The sequence below is a fragment of the Megalops cyprinoides genome, chromosome 14 (genome assembly GCF_013368585.1).
Source record: "Megalops cyprinoides isolate fMegCyp1 chromosome 14, fMegCyp1.pri, whole genome shotgun sequence".
NCBI lineage: Eukaryota > Metazoa > Chordata > Actinopteri > Elopiformes > Megalopidae > Megalops > Megalops cyprinoides.
Window position 1 is genome coordinate 23,015,281 of NC_050596.1, and position 18,393 is coordinate 23,033,673.

At 46.1% G+C, this 18,393-nt stretch overlaps 1 protein-coding gene across 1 annotated transcript in view; it reads right to left on the minus strand.

Moving 5' to 3' along the window:
• The window catches only part of LOC118788972 (alpha-1,6-mannosylglycoprotein 6-beta-N-acetylglucosaminyltransferase A-like), an 82,362-nt gene that overhangs the window by 58,804 nt on the left and 5,165 nt on the right, over positions 1–18,393 (minus strand). The window contains exon 2 of the mRNA XM_036545206.1: positions 503–971. Coding sequence (XP_036401099.1) covers positions 503–743 — 241 coding nt within the window. The 5' untranslated portion in view covers positions 744–971. The remainder of the gene's footprint in view (positions 1–502; positions 972–18,393) is intronic.

Below are 18,393 nucleotides of genomic sequence, written 5' to 3' on the forward strand. Positions count from 1 at the left end.
TGCACTCTGAGGTACACCTGTACGGCTTCCTCTGCCCAGCACCAGCCAGGACGCAGTGCCGAGTGTAGCTGACTCTCACCACTGCTGCTGCTTTTTCTCACTGCCTTCTTTAGATGACCACTGCTCTGCGCGAGTTCAGTGACTGAAAGGGCAAGTGGTGCTGAACTGAATAATTCAGCGATAAGGAATGAACTCTCTGCCTGCGTCCTGACATTTCAGCATGACTCTGCTGACCTTTTGAGCCACATCATTTATTTGCTCAGCAGACACCTACACTTTGGGTGACTTATGTGTCATGCCTTCGACATGAAATCCTTTTATAAAGCAGGATATTCGGGTTAAACAGCTTGATGAAGTGTGAAACAGTAGTGCCCCACCCCACATTCAACAAACCAAAGATTCCGGTATGCAGGTCCGACCAGTGCAACCACTATGTAGCCTTGGCACCCGCCTCTCAACCAGCTAAGATAACCCCTGAAACCTGGGCCCGTCCGTCACTCACCGTAGGCGGTCATGGTCCCCACGTAGGGCCCGTCCATCACGCCCTGGTTCTCCTCAGCCAGGGCCTTGATGTAGCGCTTGCTGAGGTCCAGGATCTGCTGCCGCAGGGCGGTGCTGCTCTCGTGCGTGGCGCGCTGCTGGATGGTGAAGTGCAGCAGCATCATGCCCCAGATGAAGCCGAAGCTCACCAGGAAGAAGCCCAGCTTCTGCGACGACAGCTTCCACAGGTACACCGAGCCCATGGCGGCCTGCCGCGAGAGGTGCGCGTGTCAGTGCGGGGTGTGCGTGTTCGGCGGGCGGGGGGGTGTTCAGGAGGCAGGCCAGTTCATGGTGCGGTGGAAGGGGTGGGGGGTGTCGGTCCGTTCTCAGCTGCGCCTCGCTCTGGTCTGCCGCTCCTCTCTTCACCAAAGGCCCCTCCCTCTCAGGCCCATCCTCGTCTGTCACTCATCTAGAGGCGGGGCCACAGCATCCTGCCAGGTAAAGAAGCAGATAAACCCGTCAGCTGAGACACTCTGTTCCCTGTTTGAATGAATTCCATGTCCGACACCACCTCAACGTTATCAACATTTACATGCATATCTATAGAAGCTTGAATTATCCTGAAGTCTCCAAGTGAGTTTTAAAATGAACTCAAGAATAAAAGTTTCACCAAGTTCAAGTATGCAACAAACAGCCCTAACATGGCTAGTATATGAATGCTCGGTGCTGTATATATATGGGGCGGCAGTGTAGCATAGTGGTTAAGGAGCAGGACTCGTAACCGAAAGGTTGCCGGTTCGCTCCCTGCTGGGACACTGCTGCTGTACCCTTGGGCAAGGTACTTAATCCACAGTTGCCTCAGTAAATATCCAGCTGTATAAATTGGATAACATTGTAAAGAACTGTAACCTATGTAAGTTGCTTTGGATAAAAGCGTCTGCCAAATGAATAAATGTAAATGTATATCCATCTAGACACCACCCCTGTGTTTTCTTGCATCATGGAAGAACCTTTGATGACTGATGTTAAATGGAGGTTTTCCCGTTCAGTTAGCATAGCTGTCATCGTCAGCGATCGTTCGGAGCACAGCTTGCAGCCGCTGAGCCGCGTCCGTGTTTCACACATGCTGTTGCTGAGGAAGTTAACCTGCTGCGCTTTACAGAGAATAAAGACAGCTCCTTCCCGTGAATGTCTCTTTGTTACATCAAAAACAGGGGAGCCCCATACAAGGTTTACTAACGCAGGTGTTGACGCGTACAGAGTAGCAAAAAAAGAACCCTATTCAACAGGATTAAAGGGAAATTGAATTGTGACACTTTTTTCTGAGGGGAATAATCAGAAAATGTCAACAACATCAATCCTTCAATTACCACCGGTTTCTCTCTGTTAGTGTAGGTGGGGGAAGTACACAGCTGGCCACTGTGCAATACTGGCTTGAAAGCACGGCGGAAAAAAAGCAATCACCCTTTATACCCTGCGAAAAAAAACAAACACGCTACAGCTGACCAGGCCATGTCCTGATTGTGTGGCTGATAAGACAGGGCACTGTCTTTGTCATCTTCTGGGAAAGTCTGCCTGAGGTACGGCCTCCTCTGAAGCGGCTCGGCCAGCTCCTGCTGAGGTGCGAAGCACACACCCAGCAGGCTAGCCAAACAGCCACGTACAACAGGCAAGGCATTGCCAGCCACAGACTGAGGGTGTGGAGGAGCAGGGTGTGGGCAGTGTGTGTGTGTGTGTGTGTGTGTGTGTGTGTGAACAGCCTTACAGAGACAAACAATGTGGGAAAAATGAGAAGGAAACTGAGTGAAACCCTCACACATACGGCTGGAGGGTGGTTATTTACTTCTTGTCATACGTGCACCTTGCACCCCGGTTACTGCAGTTCTGCTAAATGTCTGTGCTCTCCATGTTGCTTTCAGATCACACCGAGACAACACGAAGGGGCCAGCACAAGGCCATTTAAGTTCAGGTGTCAAGGTTGGCTTTAAGGTTAGTGCCACTGGTCTTGATCTGATTTCAACCCGATCCTTCTCCTGCTATACTAGAGGAAAGGGATCTCATGGGAAGGTCTGTGGACTGCGTTGGACAGCCACCTGAGGCCAGGTAGAGTGAGTAAGTGTCCAAGATATGCCTCAGGGTGAAGACCTTTGCTGTTCACTGAAGACCTCCTTTCCCATCCTGGAGGGCACAGCTGCTATTGGCTCAGATAAGAAGCAAACAGCCCATGCACTTATTTAGGTTTGGTGATAAAAGCTCTGTCACCAGCATACTGCTACCATTTGAACTTTTTTCTTTAGCATAACTAACTGACAGAAATACAAATCTAGATGGAGAACTGCTGATGTAACAACAAGCCAATAACAGCAAGGTGTGGCGCAGAAATATTCTGGCCTTCAGTTCTGTTTGAGTAAGAGGTTTGTAATTTTGGAGTTTGTAACAAGGTCATAGGGGGCTGCAGGAGAGGTAAGGCCAGGTGAGAAGCTGCCAAACCAGCGAATGAACGGTATCCTAGAGTCCCGGAGGGGAGCCGAACAGAGTAAGCTGCCACAATTGACGCAGGTGTCTGTTCTGAAAAACAGAAGAAACAGGGCAGAGTAAAGCATGAGCTTGTACTTAATTTACTGCTTTCAGTTTAAAAAAAGAAAATGCACCGATGGTTTAAAAAAGGAAATAACACATATGGTTACTAATATATAGACATTACCATTATCAAAAATAAATGTGGTTTCAGTGACACCTCCACGTGCAAAAAGCTGCAGTGTGAAAAATGCTGAAACAGTACGCACTACAGGCATTACACTCCACAAGCACAAACCGGCACAAGCATTTGGGAGGACAAATACTAAAAATTGCTTTGGCTGTCATTTTTGACTTGCACATAACCACGAATACAATACTGATACAATCTGTTTGTTTTTATCAAAAATAAGAGAAAAAAAATTCTCATGTATTCATAATTTAATACTGACAGGATACAAACAAAATCCTGCAAAATCTCTACATGGTTCATTTGGGTAATCCTTGGCCTCCTGAAGCTGATCTAGAATACAGACCAAGAATATGTGAAATATGCTACATTCCAACCCAGTGTGATTCTAACATCACCTACAGTCTGGATCAATATGAGTAAGATTCAACCGGCATCTCATTTTCCAAGTCAGTAGCCTTTGTTGTCAAGACAACAGGCAATGCCAACATGGTGGCAGACAGAATGGCACTCTTGTGACACACAGCACGGTTGCCAGATGCTCAGTGAAATTACCTGTATTTCATTATCCCTCAATATTGCCATCTTGTAAAAATGTTGCACCCGGGGGAGAGGGGAGGTGGCGTATCAGGCCAAATATCATGATACAACAGGCGAAGACTTCTCCAAACTGCTACTCACAAAACCTGCTGAGACTTAAAAATGCTAAATTATATTTGCTTCTCGGTCTCAGAATCTCATCATTTTCCATTTTGACACTGTGCAGCTCCATTGAGTATTCTGAGCCACTCCAAGAAAAAAATTTAAATGTAACACAAAATATTTATTTGGATTTCACAGAGACCTGTGCAGAAACTCCGTTCTCTGTACTTCAATGTACAATCTGCACTCATTCAAACCAGTCACCAACCTAGCCAAACCACATATAAGGAAAACCAAACCCTTAACGACTCGGGTGGGGGTCATATCTGACTGGTCAGATATAACACAGTGGTCTTTCCCACCGATATAAATGTATCACACTTACTTTTTTTCCACTTGCAAAGCAATTTCGCACTTAGTCATAATGTTAGTGATAGGGGAAGAATGGGCAGCGAAATGAGGAAGAAGACTGAAAATGCTATCTAGAAGACAAAAAAATGTTATTCAGTGTAACTGGCCTTTATGAAAAATAAGCAGAAAGAAACATGGGCCCAGCTGGGTTCCACCACGCGAGAACCTCATGACAGCCGCGGTCGACTGCCATGTTCCCTCCGTGAAGCAGAGGTGCTCGATGACAAGACCGGACGTGTCTCAGACGGGTGAAGTGAAACCCGCGTGTTAAATGACAACGCCACTGTATCACTCTGCATTGTGTAGCATGTGTTCCACAAACAGAATGGTCAGGGGGAACGCTTGTTCTCCGTCTGCCCGGTGACAGCTGATGAGAGGGTACTGTATGACACACACACACACACACACACACACACACTTACTTTACAGTCAAGCTCACTGCTGCAGGTGGGCTCTGGCCTGTCACATCACTCTTCAAGGGTTTCTGTTTTTCTAGAAAATTTTGCACAGTGTGTGCAAACCGTGGGTGTGTGATCATCACAGGAGCACAAGGAGTACAAAATATACTGAAGACCAGCAAACAGCACAGTAAATATCATCAGCTTGCACACAAACTCAGACTTAATGAAGTAAGTTTCCAAACATTCAGGCTCACCAAGTGTCAGCGAAACCCACAGACCTATGGCACCCCAAGCTATTTAGCAACTCCACCAAGCTACTCTGCTAAGGCAAGAAAGCACATGTGCTTATTTTCACGTTTGTGTCTCTCACCACAATCTGATAAGAAATTGACTTGCTACAACCTGACTTCTGTTTTACCTCACAAATCCTGAGGTGGTCTCACACGTTTCTCATACCTCGCACAGATAAAAACGACTTCGTTTACACTGTACACTGTATACAGTGTTCATAACTCTTTGGCACACGCTCTCAATGAATCCTCTCTTTAGTCAGGCATTCTAGAACGGCTTCACATTCTCACACTGAGTTGCATCTTTAAATATTTCAAATAGTTTACACGGTCACCACATCAGGGCAAACTGGTTCACACTGATCCACGTCTAAGAGGGAATAAAAAAAAAAAAAAAAAATCCTCATTCAAAACAAGAGGGAGGCTGTGGAGTGTGAACAAGCCAGCAAACGCGATAAAGTGAAATAAAGTGCATTTTTCAGGTGCCCAATGAGATCAGATTAGCCCCCACCCAAAGCTGCAGAGAAGGTTTCTACTTCCACCTTCAATTGTCTGAACCCAGGCACTGTTAAGAAGCTAGAACACTACTTCAGAAAAGCTTCTCCTTGCAACTGCAGAACAGTCCCATCTGAGGCAAAGTCCAATAAATTCAAATGACCTTTTGCTTCTCTGAGCAGTTGAGATCACTCTCATAAATTACTTGCATTACCAGTCATGCGTGGTGTTCAGTTTAACCGTCGGTAGATTAATATGGTCCGAGGGGAACCGAAGGCCCTACCGCCATGTCAGCTGTGCGCAATGAACACGGACCCAAAAAAGAATTTTCCAAAACACACAGTTCCACATCAGCGACCGTTTCTTCTAACCTGAAATAAACTGAACTCTTTGTATGATTGGTTCATTGCAAATAAGTAAAGGAATAGGCCGGGATGTTTTTCGGAAAAGCTCAGAAAGACCATTCTTTAAAATGGATATGCCGTATGCTTGGAGAAACAGGAGCTCATTCAGCAGTAAACATCTGTTGCGCTAACGTTCCTATCAACAGCAAGAGTTCAGACCCTCAGGACGGAATGGGCCCGCAGACGGTGGGAAACAACAGCCTCCTCCACCTGTGGTGGTTCTCCTGATCCAGACAGGAGAAGCGAGCAGAATTAATCATCAGAGGTGGTGCGGCCTCCACTGTATTAGCGTTCATCACCACTCTCATCAGGGGCCAAGCGCACAGCCCGGCGCACCTGCCGAAATGAAATGGGGTATACGTGCGGGAGGAAGCTGTTAGCCCTCCGGCGGCAGGCGCACCGCGGATACCCTCCGAGAGCGAGAATAACATGAGGGCAAACAAGATGCACTGCCACGTAGTACAATATACAAACCGAACACAAAAGCACAGCCTCAGTGAGGCACTGAATCCCAGATAGCGTGGGATCAAACTGACTGCTCACACAGCCGCGCTGCCTCCCTATCACCCACCACTACTACTACTACTACTACTATCTTCTTTATTTATTACACAATAAGGCTTATCTCAGGGACCTCTCCCTTAGCAAAGGCCTTTTTTATCCACCACTCTTGCGCACAATATTGAGTGAAAAGGTACACGGCGTCATTGTTGGAGGAAACGTGATTTATCGAGAAAAAAAAAAAAAAAGAGGGTGATTTTTACACGTGCTCTGGACAGTGTGTGCAAACGTTTTCTTGTGGGTGAGTGATGGCACTACAAGGGCAAGGAAGAAGCCAGTTCAGATGAGAAGAATGAACACATTCAGCTTGTTGGAAAGTTTGTTTTTGCACTGTAATATAGCGGACAAAATGTTCTCTCCAGCACATTTAAGATCCAACAATGAAAACCTGGTGCACAGACACAAGGATTGCTCCACGTGGGGTGCAAAGGTTCCAACTGTAATTTGTTTAAACAAAGATAATCTGTCCTCTGTGTTTTTACAACAGTTTGTCATATTAAATTCAGATCATAATATCTACAAATACTCCAAACACGTAACACAGCACCTAAATGCCCTGACCCACGCATCACTCAAAGCGAGAACAATGGCCTGTTCTTTGTTGCAGTTTATTGCGGTCATATAAGTCAATGATTTGTTATGCAAGGTAAGAGAAAGTGATTCATTTGTACGTACATTCTTTACAGTTTAAACTATCGTCTCAGATATCATTTTTGGCTTTTTTGAAATGATGTTTTCCAAGCTGTAAAATATAATTAATAACAAAAATGCTTTCATCATGCAAAAGGCAGAGTTACTCACATGTGCAAATCATAAACACAGCTCTGCTATTCAATGTTTTAAATCTCTGAAGATACCTATATCTATGTAATGAAAAGAAGAGATGATACAATCAAGTTTGACTGGTTGACTCTTTGTTTTCAAGATGTTAATCCAAAAATGTTTGTGAAATTTTATAAAAAAATATTTTAAAATAATTCATTTTTAGGCTATTTAAAGTTGTAACTACATGTTACATCATAATTCCTTATAAAGACAAACCGTTTGTTGAAAACACATTTACTCAAGAGAGTTCTCAAGCTAGTCACATGTCTGGAATTGAAACTGCAGAAGTCAAATACATTAAGATTTTGAAGATTTGCATGCTTACTATTTTGGTAATTTTCCAAAATAAACCTTTTTCAACCTCTGGTTTCTGCATCTTTTCAATTATAAATTTCCAGCCCCTGAAACCAAAAATCTTAACTCCCCTTGCAAGCTCATCTCAGGACTAGAGAAAACAATGAATTTGTATGTACGATGGCAATAATTAATTTTCTAATACAGAATGGGCAGTGTGTTTTGGGGCTGGGGCATCAGATCAAATAATTCAGAGACTGCTCAAACACATTTCAGCCCTCTCAGAGCCCTGCCTCGGTGAAAAGCAATCAGTTCTCCCACTTAAAACAAAACAAAACAAAAAAAAAAAAAAAAAAAAATCGATCAATCTTTTCTCTAGCTTCATATAAAATCAAAGCCATTTTAGTTTTTTAAAGAGCTGTATTTGCATGGATGGAAAACCAGGACTCTGTCACTCCTGAGTGAGTGGAGTTATTTGTAGTATCATTGAAGCTCATTTTAATTCAGTAGTCGTCTTAGTAGTCGCTCCTGGAATCGTCAGGACACGATTCCAGGAGTGAAACCTAAAGCACACATTCTGAAATGAGTCTTCGTTTCCCTGCGTTTCCAGTAACAAGATGAAAGCCACGGCAGCGGTGCTGGTATGAGCACAAAACTCACCAAGTCACACAAGGAGGGCCACTCTGCATTTCTATGCACTTCTTAATTGGAGCTGATACTCACAACTAAGACGACTACTGAATTAAAATGAACTTCAACGATACTACAAATAACTCCACTCACTCAGGAGTGACAGAGTCCTGGTTTTCTATCCACCCACAACAACTGCTTGCAGTATGCTGACGACTGTTATGACATCACGCACTTATCAGGAGTAGGTAAGGTCAGAGCTATTTAATAGGCTGCACACTGCGTAACAAAAGGGATGAATTATGCCGTTATCTGATATTGGATACGGCAGTTTTAGAAATCTGGCTCACTGCCATGGACTCAAATATTCTGTGAGATAACATCTGAAGTAGCATGAAAAACGCAACTCAATGCGGACCATTAGACTGAGGAGCAAATGTGGGAAGAGTCCTTTTTTTTTTACAACCACCGCTCTCACTTTGAACAACAACAAAGAGAGCGAGGTAGGAAATATGATGTGCATGCACAGAATGCGAACATAACTCTATCGCATTGTGCGAGCTGGGCAAGCGTGAGAAACCTCGAATGTAAGGACAGCCGATGACACCTTTCACAGGCGGCACGGCCAAGGATGAAAGGGTTCCTCCCCCCTCCCTCCCGTCTCACCTCCCCTCTTAGTGGGTCGGGTGGCTTTTTATAGGGCCCACCTCTCCTCCGGAGCCCAACCTGGCACAGCCGCAAAGCATTTTCCCCAACCCCGCTCACAGCTCCAGTCTGTGCCACTTCCCTGCAGAGAAATTGCATTCCCTTTCATGCATGCTTAATACCACACCAAGGAAATGGGCACTTCTTCACTCCAAGAAAACTACATGCAGAGTGGTTACATTGGCCTCTGCTGCACCTCCCCTTGGCTCTGCTATATGAAAAGCCTTAACAGAAAACCTCAAAGAAACTTCATTAATAAACGCTATCAATAATTTACTTCATTCTCATAAAAGCAGAATTAGCTCGTTCCTGTAAATGAAACAGGAGAACGAACGTGTTCTCCTTCCTATCTCCGTGTGTGATCAAAACCTCTGCCTGCATACTCCTTGTAAGTATTTCAAATTGAGCAGAAAACAGGATCTTTATGGTTTTCAAACCAGCTGAATGCCATACGCACTGCTCTCACACAAGACACAACACGACCGGGGAGGAACGCTGTCCAAGTCTTGTGGCTTGCACAGGAGCGGTAGATGCATGCTTCTCATTCTTAGATTTTAACCTTTTGTGACCTAAGGCACGGCTCACTCTGTCTGTTACATCAGTGACAGGCACACATCAACGTCCCAGAGAAGCAACAGTACGATTCTTCCAAGTTCACAGGGAGATATGCCTTTCCATTTTCTCTGCGTACTAAAAAGAATGTGAAACAGTGCAATGTCACAGCTCGTGTCTTGAGGCTACAGTTTCTAAGACTGAACCTAGATTTAATTTAACATAAATTCAGTTTGCACTTAATGAAAGCAATTAAATAAAGCAAGCTTGACTTTTTTATGTTGTTTTAGTTGCCATTATTACATAATACTAGGAGTTCCAAATGACTGAAATTAACCTAAGCAACTGTTGATAACGGCATATTGTGTAAGAAAACTCCATTATATTGACTCCACTGATTAGCTGACTTAATAATCAGTAACATCAGAGTGGCAAACTGGTGAGAATGAGACCTAGCAGCCAGAATGATGACCGGCCTGTTTCAGTCACCAGCTCCAGGAGCGTCACCTCTGACCAGTAAAAACAAAGCAAAGTGACCAGGAGCCCACATCGATGGAACAACCTGGCTTTGTTCCACCAAAGATGGGGTGGGTTGGCAGCCAGGGTCCCCTTGTCTCAGCACCCTGGCACTTGCCTGGGCGCCTGTGAGTCACTCAGATAGCATCGGGAGGATGTGCCTGTCCTCTGATGGCCTTTGCCTGGTGCACGTTGGGACGTACAGTGTGGAAGATAGTCACGGTACATGTGCACAGCATAGAATAGACGTTCCTTATCCTCAGAGAGGATAGTTGTTTTCACAGCTGTGAACAGAGTTATGGACACACTATACAGTACTGGACACCGAACAAATGTATAACACAGTGCAAGATTAGCAAGACGTTAGACACACCACCACAATGATGTGCATGCGTATCGGTGGACTGGCTGCGCCTCCTCTTGCCCTCCCACACGGCTTCGGCTGTGGTATATATAGCAACTACTAAAGCTGGGTGAAGAGAGGGAAAATGCAAGAACATTAAACAAAATAAAGAGTTATGCTGGTATATGGGCTGTCACTTTCCTTGATGGAGAGAACGCAGGTTATTGGCAGACACTACCAACGCCACACAGTACAAACAAACTCAGATAACGAAGGCAGATTCTGAGATTTCTGACACTTTTCATTTTGATTTATTCCCACTTAAGTACCGAAGACTTGTTCTCAGCACTTCCCAACGCCGCCTATCAGCTTACAGCACGCAGCTGTTCCTGTGATTACATAACAACACAGAGCTTCTTGTTGTTTCTAATTCAGTGCTTTTATGAGTCTGGCAGCGTGCCTTTTGGCTCTGGACCTTCCCCATGAAGCACCTTGCACCGGCAGGCTTCTGTGCTTCAGTATACTGCCCAAGGAAATCACACACAGCAACTGGGCTGTGCTCAGCTAACACTAATTACAATGCAATTTAGCAAGTCGCAGTGAAAAAAAAATCATCGTTTTCGTTGTAAGAAAGGATCAAAAACTTTTCAAACGTTTGTGTTAACAGCCTGAGAGCTGTGGGGTGAGGGGAAAGCTACAGTCATCTCCATGTGATAGCAGGATCTGGGTGCACTCTTACACAGACACAAGATGCAGTAATAAGCCACAGCTCAAGTTTCCCGTTTCAAGCCCTGCATTCTAAGAAGGACCGTGATGGAAGCTGATCTTCCCGCAAAAAAAATCTATCCTATATTTTTTTAATGACCCATGAACAGACAAAGTATCAAACATCCAAATGCACAATATTGATCCCTATGTGAAACTCTTATCAGTTTTCTTGTAAATCCTGCTTTCTGAGCTCTTGGCTTTTAGGCCGTTTCATGTCTTTGAGATTTCCATTAAGATCCCACCTTCATTATTTTTCACTTGTTTCCGCTCTGAAAATAGCAGCCCCACAATGCAGGGGACAGAATATTCCCCTGGGGAAACCAGGACAAAGATTTCAGAATGAATTCCACTGTATCAGTCTGTGTCTAAAATAGCCTCCATCCTACTAGGCTGGAATAATGTTCTGTGTTTGGAATTAGTTCTTAGAATCAAAGCTACACAAACAGAACAGAGGCAAAGGAACATCATTTTGATTACAAAATCATTGTATTATTGATTACAGGCCATGCACCCCCCCCCCCCCCCCCCCCCCCCCCCGAGCCAAGAACCCATCATGTATCAGAGTGACTAAGACTGTGTGACCATGAGCACTGATGGTAGTATTGCAACACAATAGGCTGCGTAGGCCCAGTCCTGATGGAGAAACTGGCCACACAGGTCCTGCACCATTCTCTCCGCTGGGTAGGGCCGTGAGGTTGAGCGGAGACATTGGGCGGAGGAGATGCGGTCTCTTCCTGTTCTCTGACTGCTGTCTTTGACGGGTCCCTGCTCGGGCTGAAGGCAGCTCAACCATCTTGTTTCCCCTCAGACAGTTCCTGCAGTACTGCAACGCTCCGGTTCAAACTGGCCTTACCTTCAGGTAAGCGTGCCGCGCCTATGAAAGGAGATCTGACACGTTTTCAGAGAGGCACTGAAGGCAAAAGTCAGATGTTCCTGTACCTTCTACCTCCTGTTTCCTCCCACACACACCCAAACACACACACACAGTTAAAACCCAGCAGCCTCCCACTCAATACCGCAGATCGACGGCGGCCTGGAAATGCAGTATCGCACACAAACGTAAACACACTGAATGATCAGAGTGGCTTGTTTTCCCCACAAAGTTAACATGAGTTTTTAATACCGGAACCTCTGGCTAGCTGAGCCATTTACTGAAGTGAGCTTCCAACAGCCAGCTGTTGTCAAAGGCAAGGGGACAGAGAAACCGAGCTGACAGAGGCGCTCTGGGAAATTGCCTCAGCATGTACGCTGAGGCTTCAGCATACCATTTATTAGACACACTTCCTCCCTCTCTGAGAGGAGCAGCGCTAGAGCACGCTACAGCAGCGCTGGTGTATTAATGCTAGCAGCACTCTCATCAGGGCAGGGCTTTGCATTTGACAGAGCACCACTGTGACTTTCAGGCAAAAGGAAAGCCTCCACACAGCAGCATAATCCACTGGGGAGCTGGGAGAGTATTCACAAGAGCAATGCCCCTCATGAAGACCTACGAAATCAGAACTGCGATAAGCCAGGTACTGAGAGATGGCTGTGTTTCCCTGCAGAACTGTGAAACCACCTGTGACATCAGTGACAAAAAACGGAACATTGCAAGGGTGTCAAAGTCCAACATTTTTCCACAAATGACACAGAACACTTATAATAGGTTGGGCTAAGCTAAACGATCAAACTCTGGCTGTCCTCCCCCCCAGCGACCAGGGCCTGAGGGCGGCAGAGACATCTCCCATCACCTGCGGCTCCTTCAACATATCACTAACTAACAGCCACTCGTGAGTTCATCTCTGGGTGCATTGAGCCATATCCTGCAGCACAGAGAGGGGGCAACGCCCCTCCTCGGCTCTCTGGCAGTGCCAAATAACCGCTCCTGCTTAGATCTGCTCAGCCATTAAAGGAAACACATGCAGCGGGAACGTCTCAGAGCGGCGATTCCAGCACCCCTGCCTGCATTAGTAACCCCAGCAGGACTGCAGTGGAGACGTCATCAAGCGCGGCGTGACGCTTCTTCCAACGCGTTAATAATTTACTCACCAGACGCTGCCGTCCGGCTCACCTTTTTACATATTAGCCATTAGCGCTCGGCACATTCACCGAAGCAAGGTTAACAGGTTACACAGTCAAGTCCCCCCCCCACTATTGCCCAGCTGACTCTACACTTTAATGGTTTTCTCAATCTCATTTTACTTCTCCTAGAAGACCTTTCAATTATTCAAAGAGGTGACACGCCCGGTGACAACAGCCGTCTCCAGGAGACCACAAGGCGGCGGGGCCTGTAGACAGCACTCCAGACTACACTGGCACTACACGGCTGCCGTCTGCAGGGTTATCCATCCCTGGGGATATGTTCTCATATGCCACCCCAAAGGTCAACCCATGCAAATGGAAACCACAGCTACCAAAACCACACTCCATGGCTCCCACAATATTTCACTTGACTCTTGCAGACACATCAAAATCTATCCAGCAATACCTGCAGGAGATTTCTTGCCTAAACGTGGTAAAAATGACACTACAGATTTCAGAGTGTTGTAATAAACAGTTGGAACACTTGAAAGCTAAAGTGTTTCATATAATTTGGAAGACTCGTACCCTAAGGTTCATATGTAAATACCAACACAGAAGCCCTTAAAGTGTAAAGGGAGGAAGTTTTATTCAGACTCATAACTTGCCCCTTTTCTGACAACTTGCCAAATTCCTGGTACACTATTTTTCTTCTCATAAGCACTATTCATTAAATGTCAAGCAATCATGTATAGTTCCAAAACATGTTTAGACCACAATTTTTTTCTGGTGAAGGAACCTTAAAAACAGAGACCCAGAATCAACTTCCCCATTCCTGCTACAGCTGGTGCGAAACAACACATGAAACTACAAAAATAATCCAACAATAGAAACATTTAACAGGTAAAACCAGTTGCTGTGCTTCCTCAATTATAGAGATGCTCTGATGGGCAAATGTGAGGTGCCTGTGAAACAGCCCTAAAGTAAAGACACAGAAGGAATCTGCATAGTGATAAGGATACAACGAGGCTTTGATCTCCTCTCCAAACAGAACATATACATACAGCAAAAAGGGCTCCGAATTCACCTCGACCAAGGCAACACAAACACAAGGGGACTTCTACCTCACCTCACTCCTCAGCTCTCCGCAGTGCGACGCGTACACGGAGAGGCTCCGACATCACGTCTCCCCACCGCCACATGTACACAAGAGGGCTCTGACATCACCTCTCCTCACCGCCACATGTACACAATGCAGCTCTGACATCACTTCCCCAAGCTGTTAGACTGATTCAGTTCAGGGTCATGCAGCAAAGCAGGCGCTGTGGTTTGTGCGAGAGACCTGTCACCGCTGTTGCGTCCGAAAAGAGGAACTATCCACAGGCCTGCTCTATGACTTCCCAATGACAGGTGCTGCTATGGCCCAGTCCTCATACTTGATGTGGGGAGGTGCACAGTACGAGGTGAGGTGCACAGTAATAACTTGCTTTGTTAAACGACTGCTCTCCATGTAAAACAGGGCAGGGAATTATATTGCAGGTAATACTAGATAAACCGGCATCTGAGCACCTTTTATCTTTCGTTCCGCAAACACAGATCACTGTCGATATGCAGATGAGTGTGACCAACACGTTCCAGATTAAAAACTACACAGCTGTTAATCTGAGCAGTACCAGAGAAGGAAACAAAGCCGTGAAATCTCCACCAATGCTCTCAATTCGAACAGCACACATGAGACTCAAAAATCACTCTCCCTCTGCGTCCACTTTAACTCACACACAACTGCACTCTAAAATGTTACTGGCCCCCCCACCCAAACCACGCATCCTGATCCCCAAATCACTCTCCCCCACACTGTGTGCTAGGGCCCAGGAGACATAGCAGGGCCCCTCGTCTGGACCGGCCTGCCCTCAGACAACCTTTCAGCCAGGAACACACAAACAAACACACACATTCAAGGTTGGGGAGGAAGGAGCCACCACCCCACCCCCCTTAAAGCAGAACCACAGCACCTCTGTTTATTCCAACATCCAGAGGGTGGGGTGTGCACTGTAGCGCCGCAGAACACAGGAAACCACCCCCCCCTCCACCCCTCCCTCCCCTCCTCCCCTCCCCCCCACACTCACCGCTGCAGAGGTGAGCACACTGCACTTCAGAGACTGAGCTCAGTTTGTGACGATGCCGAGCCTGGCAGCGCTGAATGGCCCGTTCTCCTCAGCGGGCTCTGTATTGCTGTTATGTTTTCATGAGTTCTGCTATTCATGCAAGCACCCTACAGCAGTGTTTCTCAACCCTCTCCTGGGGGGCCTCCTGCCCTGCAATGTTTTAGATCTCTCCCTGCTCCAACACAGCTGATTCAAATGATCAGTTTGTTATTCAGCAGCTTCAGGAGTTCATAACGAGTTGATCATTTGAATCAGCTGTGTTGGAGCAGGGAGAGATCTAAAACATGCAGGGCAGGGGGCCCTCCAGGAGAGGGTTGAGAAACACTGCCCTACAGGGTCTCGGGCTCCAATCAGCCCGTGCTGGTAGATTAGCTGCGGCCGTGCCTCAGATATGAGGGCCCCTATCAACCCCAAACTCTCACCAGGGAGGCTGGGTACTCAAACATGTCTGCAGCCTGCAAATTCATGAATGATAACATGTCCAGTGCAATAGCCCACACACTGCAATGCCAAGTGACACCTTGGCTTGTCAGCTTGGTCAGAGATTTCCATCAAAGACGGAAAGATGCAACAGTCACTTGCAACAAGTCCACTGCCAAACGGGGAGTCTGTGGAACAAACTCACAGAGATCTTGCTGGCGAGAGCAGTGAAAAATACCGATCGGACCTTAACAAGGAAAAGAACATCCTGAGGTGAGGTTACCCCAGTCCAGCATTGTTAAACAGCTGCATTATCATTGGGCCTCTCTGTCCTAGCAAGACCGATCCAGGTTAATGTGAGCGCGCCATGCAGAAATCACAGCCATTTACCCAGGATCTCTCCCACTCTGAGGGAGGGCAACCGATGCAGGCAACACCCGGCTAGCCGCAATCACTCTCCACCTTCAGCAGAATGGACACACGGGAGCACTGCCTTCCTGGCAATCACTGTGTGTGCAGTGCCGCGATGATCCCTCCAACATCTACAGGACATTCTGGAAAAGCACCTTGAAAAATCAGACATCGACGTACACCACCACAGAGAGCATGGCAGCATAAGCCACAGAGAGAGAGACTGCATTTCTATTTTATCACACGTCTGAATAACGCTCTGTAATCCAGAGTAACAACACAAGAGTCAACAGTTTATGGAAAATCCCTGGAGGATCTCGTGTTAAATAGGGTCTATTGTTTTTTCTTCAAAAAACAGCAAAAATGGGTAGCTTCAGGGCACTCTTGCCTCGTGAAACAGTATCCAGTAATACAGAAACGCACAGAGCATGGTATTATCGTCAAAGAGAAAATGACATTCCTCACCCTTCAAAGAAAACCAGAGGCATTCCTGAAACAATTCACAACTTGCCTGACGACAGCTTTTTCAATTATAGCATTAATGTAATGTCATGTTGCGAGTGGAAATCTGCACCAAATGAACAACCCAAAGACAAGCTCAGTGGCCCCTTTGATCCCACAATACTCTGAAGACTGCATGTAAGGTATGGATACTGCACTGGGAACATAGAATAAAAACTGCAAAAAACCATCACTCGACTCAAAGACACTAACTCCCATGAAGGCAGGCAACTTACTTCGGGTTTGTCAAGATCTGCAGCAACGCTTACACAATGCACAATCTGTATGTGGCAGTGGAATCCTGGTTCCACCTGCGTTTCCACTGTCTTTCCTTTACGAGTGGAACCATGGCCACGCCAGAGATTTCACAAGCTGCCTCTAATGTGCAACTCCACACTGCGAATTCTACCCCATAACAAAGGTGCATGTCATATCTGCTCTAAGATCTGTTCAAGAAAGGAGCACTTCATCTCAGTACTTACATACCGTCTATTCAACTAGCTCAAATATGTAACTCCAGAGTTCACCATCACATGCTGGAGTCTTCAATTTAGCAAGAATGGCTGAAGCACGTCCGTGACCAAATTAAACAATGAAAACATTCCAGCGAATGGCTATTTCACAAATCTTGCAAGTTATGATTTCTTGTGTGCAAGACTTCAGTTAGCTAACCGCAGGACAGAGCATGCGTAAACATTCCGTACTGTTAACAACCTAAGAGCAGAAATTTCTCCAGTATTTCCCCTATTAAACTTTTCTGTTTTATATACTGGGAAACTATCCAGTCAATCAATCTCTAAACAGCAGGGTCTGCTGGTTCGTGGCTTGGCTGCAGTTCTGTGAAAGGAAATGCAACAGAAATGAGAACAGGAACTTTGCCCGCCTTTAGATTAGCGCTTCATGGTTTGCGGTTTCAGTTCCCGTGATTCAGGTAACAATTCTGAAAAGTCCCTCATGTACACGGTAAATTCTGTTCATCTGCATTTAATGCCAAGATGACAGTGAGCATATGCTCTGAAGTACATTTAGTGAAGAAGGGACTATTTTCTGAAGTTTCATATGCCATAAGACGCATCTTCTGCAAAAACAGCCCAAAAACATGAAACACACCACTCACACAGGAAAAAAAAGAGGAGAATCTGTACACTGATGAGGAGACGCAAAGAAAATCACGCTCTCTCACACGGATTTCAGTGCGTCATTTTTCAGCCGACACTGTATATAACAACACGCGTCTGAAATAATATTAAACTCTCGCAGGCTGAAAGCCTGCAGTCGTCTTCAATTTTTCTGTCTCAACCTTCAGGTTAGCCGTCGCTCTGTCTCGGCTTACCGCGTGGTGTAAGAATACGTTACGCCATCCGACACTTTGTGGATTAGGGAGGGACAGAACACTTCTCAAAACACAAAAGCACAGTAGCTGCGTCTAAACAAAGCGGACTGGGAGACGGCGTTCCTGCTCCCCTGCACGGGCTTGCGGCCCGCTTTATCTGCAGAACGCAGGCCCGATGTCGGCCTCCAGCGTGCCTCCAATCAGTGAGATGCAGAGCTCTGTTACTCTGGAGAGGGGACGACAGAGTGATTCACTGGCTAACCTTCCAGCGTCCGTCCATCATCCCCCTCCCCACCTGCCAACGGTCCCAACAACGCAGCGTCAGAGGACCGTGCTTTTGAAGCAAGCGCCTCCTTCCCTTCAGATTTATAACCCCACTCAGGTAACGAGTGTCGCAACTTTATTGAAGTTATTGACTGGCGGCGGGGTACACAAATTAGATGTTGTTCCAAGTGTCTATCAGCTGCTGGTTGAAAGACATCTGTAAAACCCTCTGAAGTGTACACCTCCACGGCTGTGACTGAACACCATTAAGGACTGA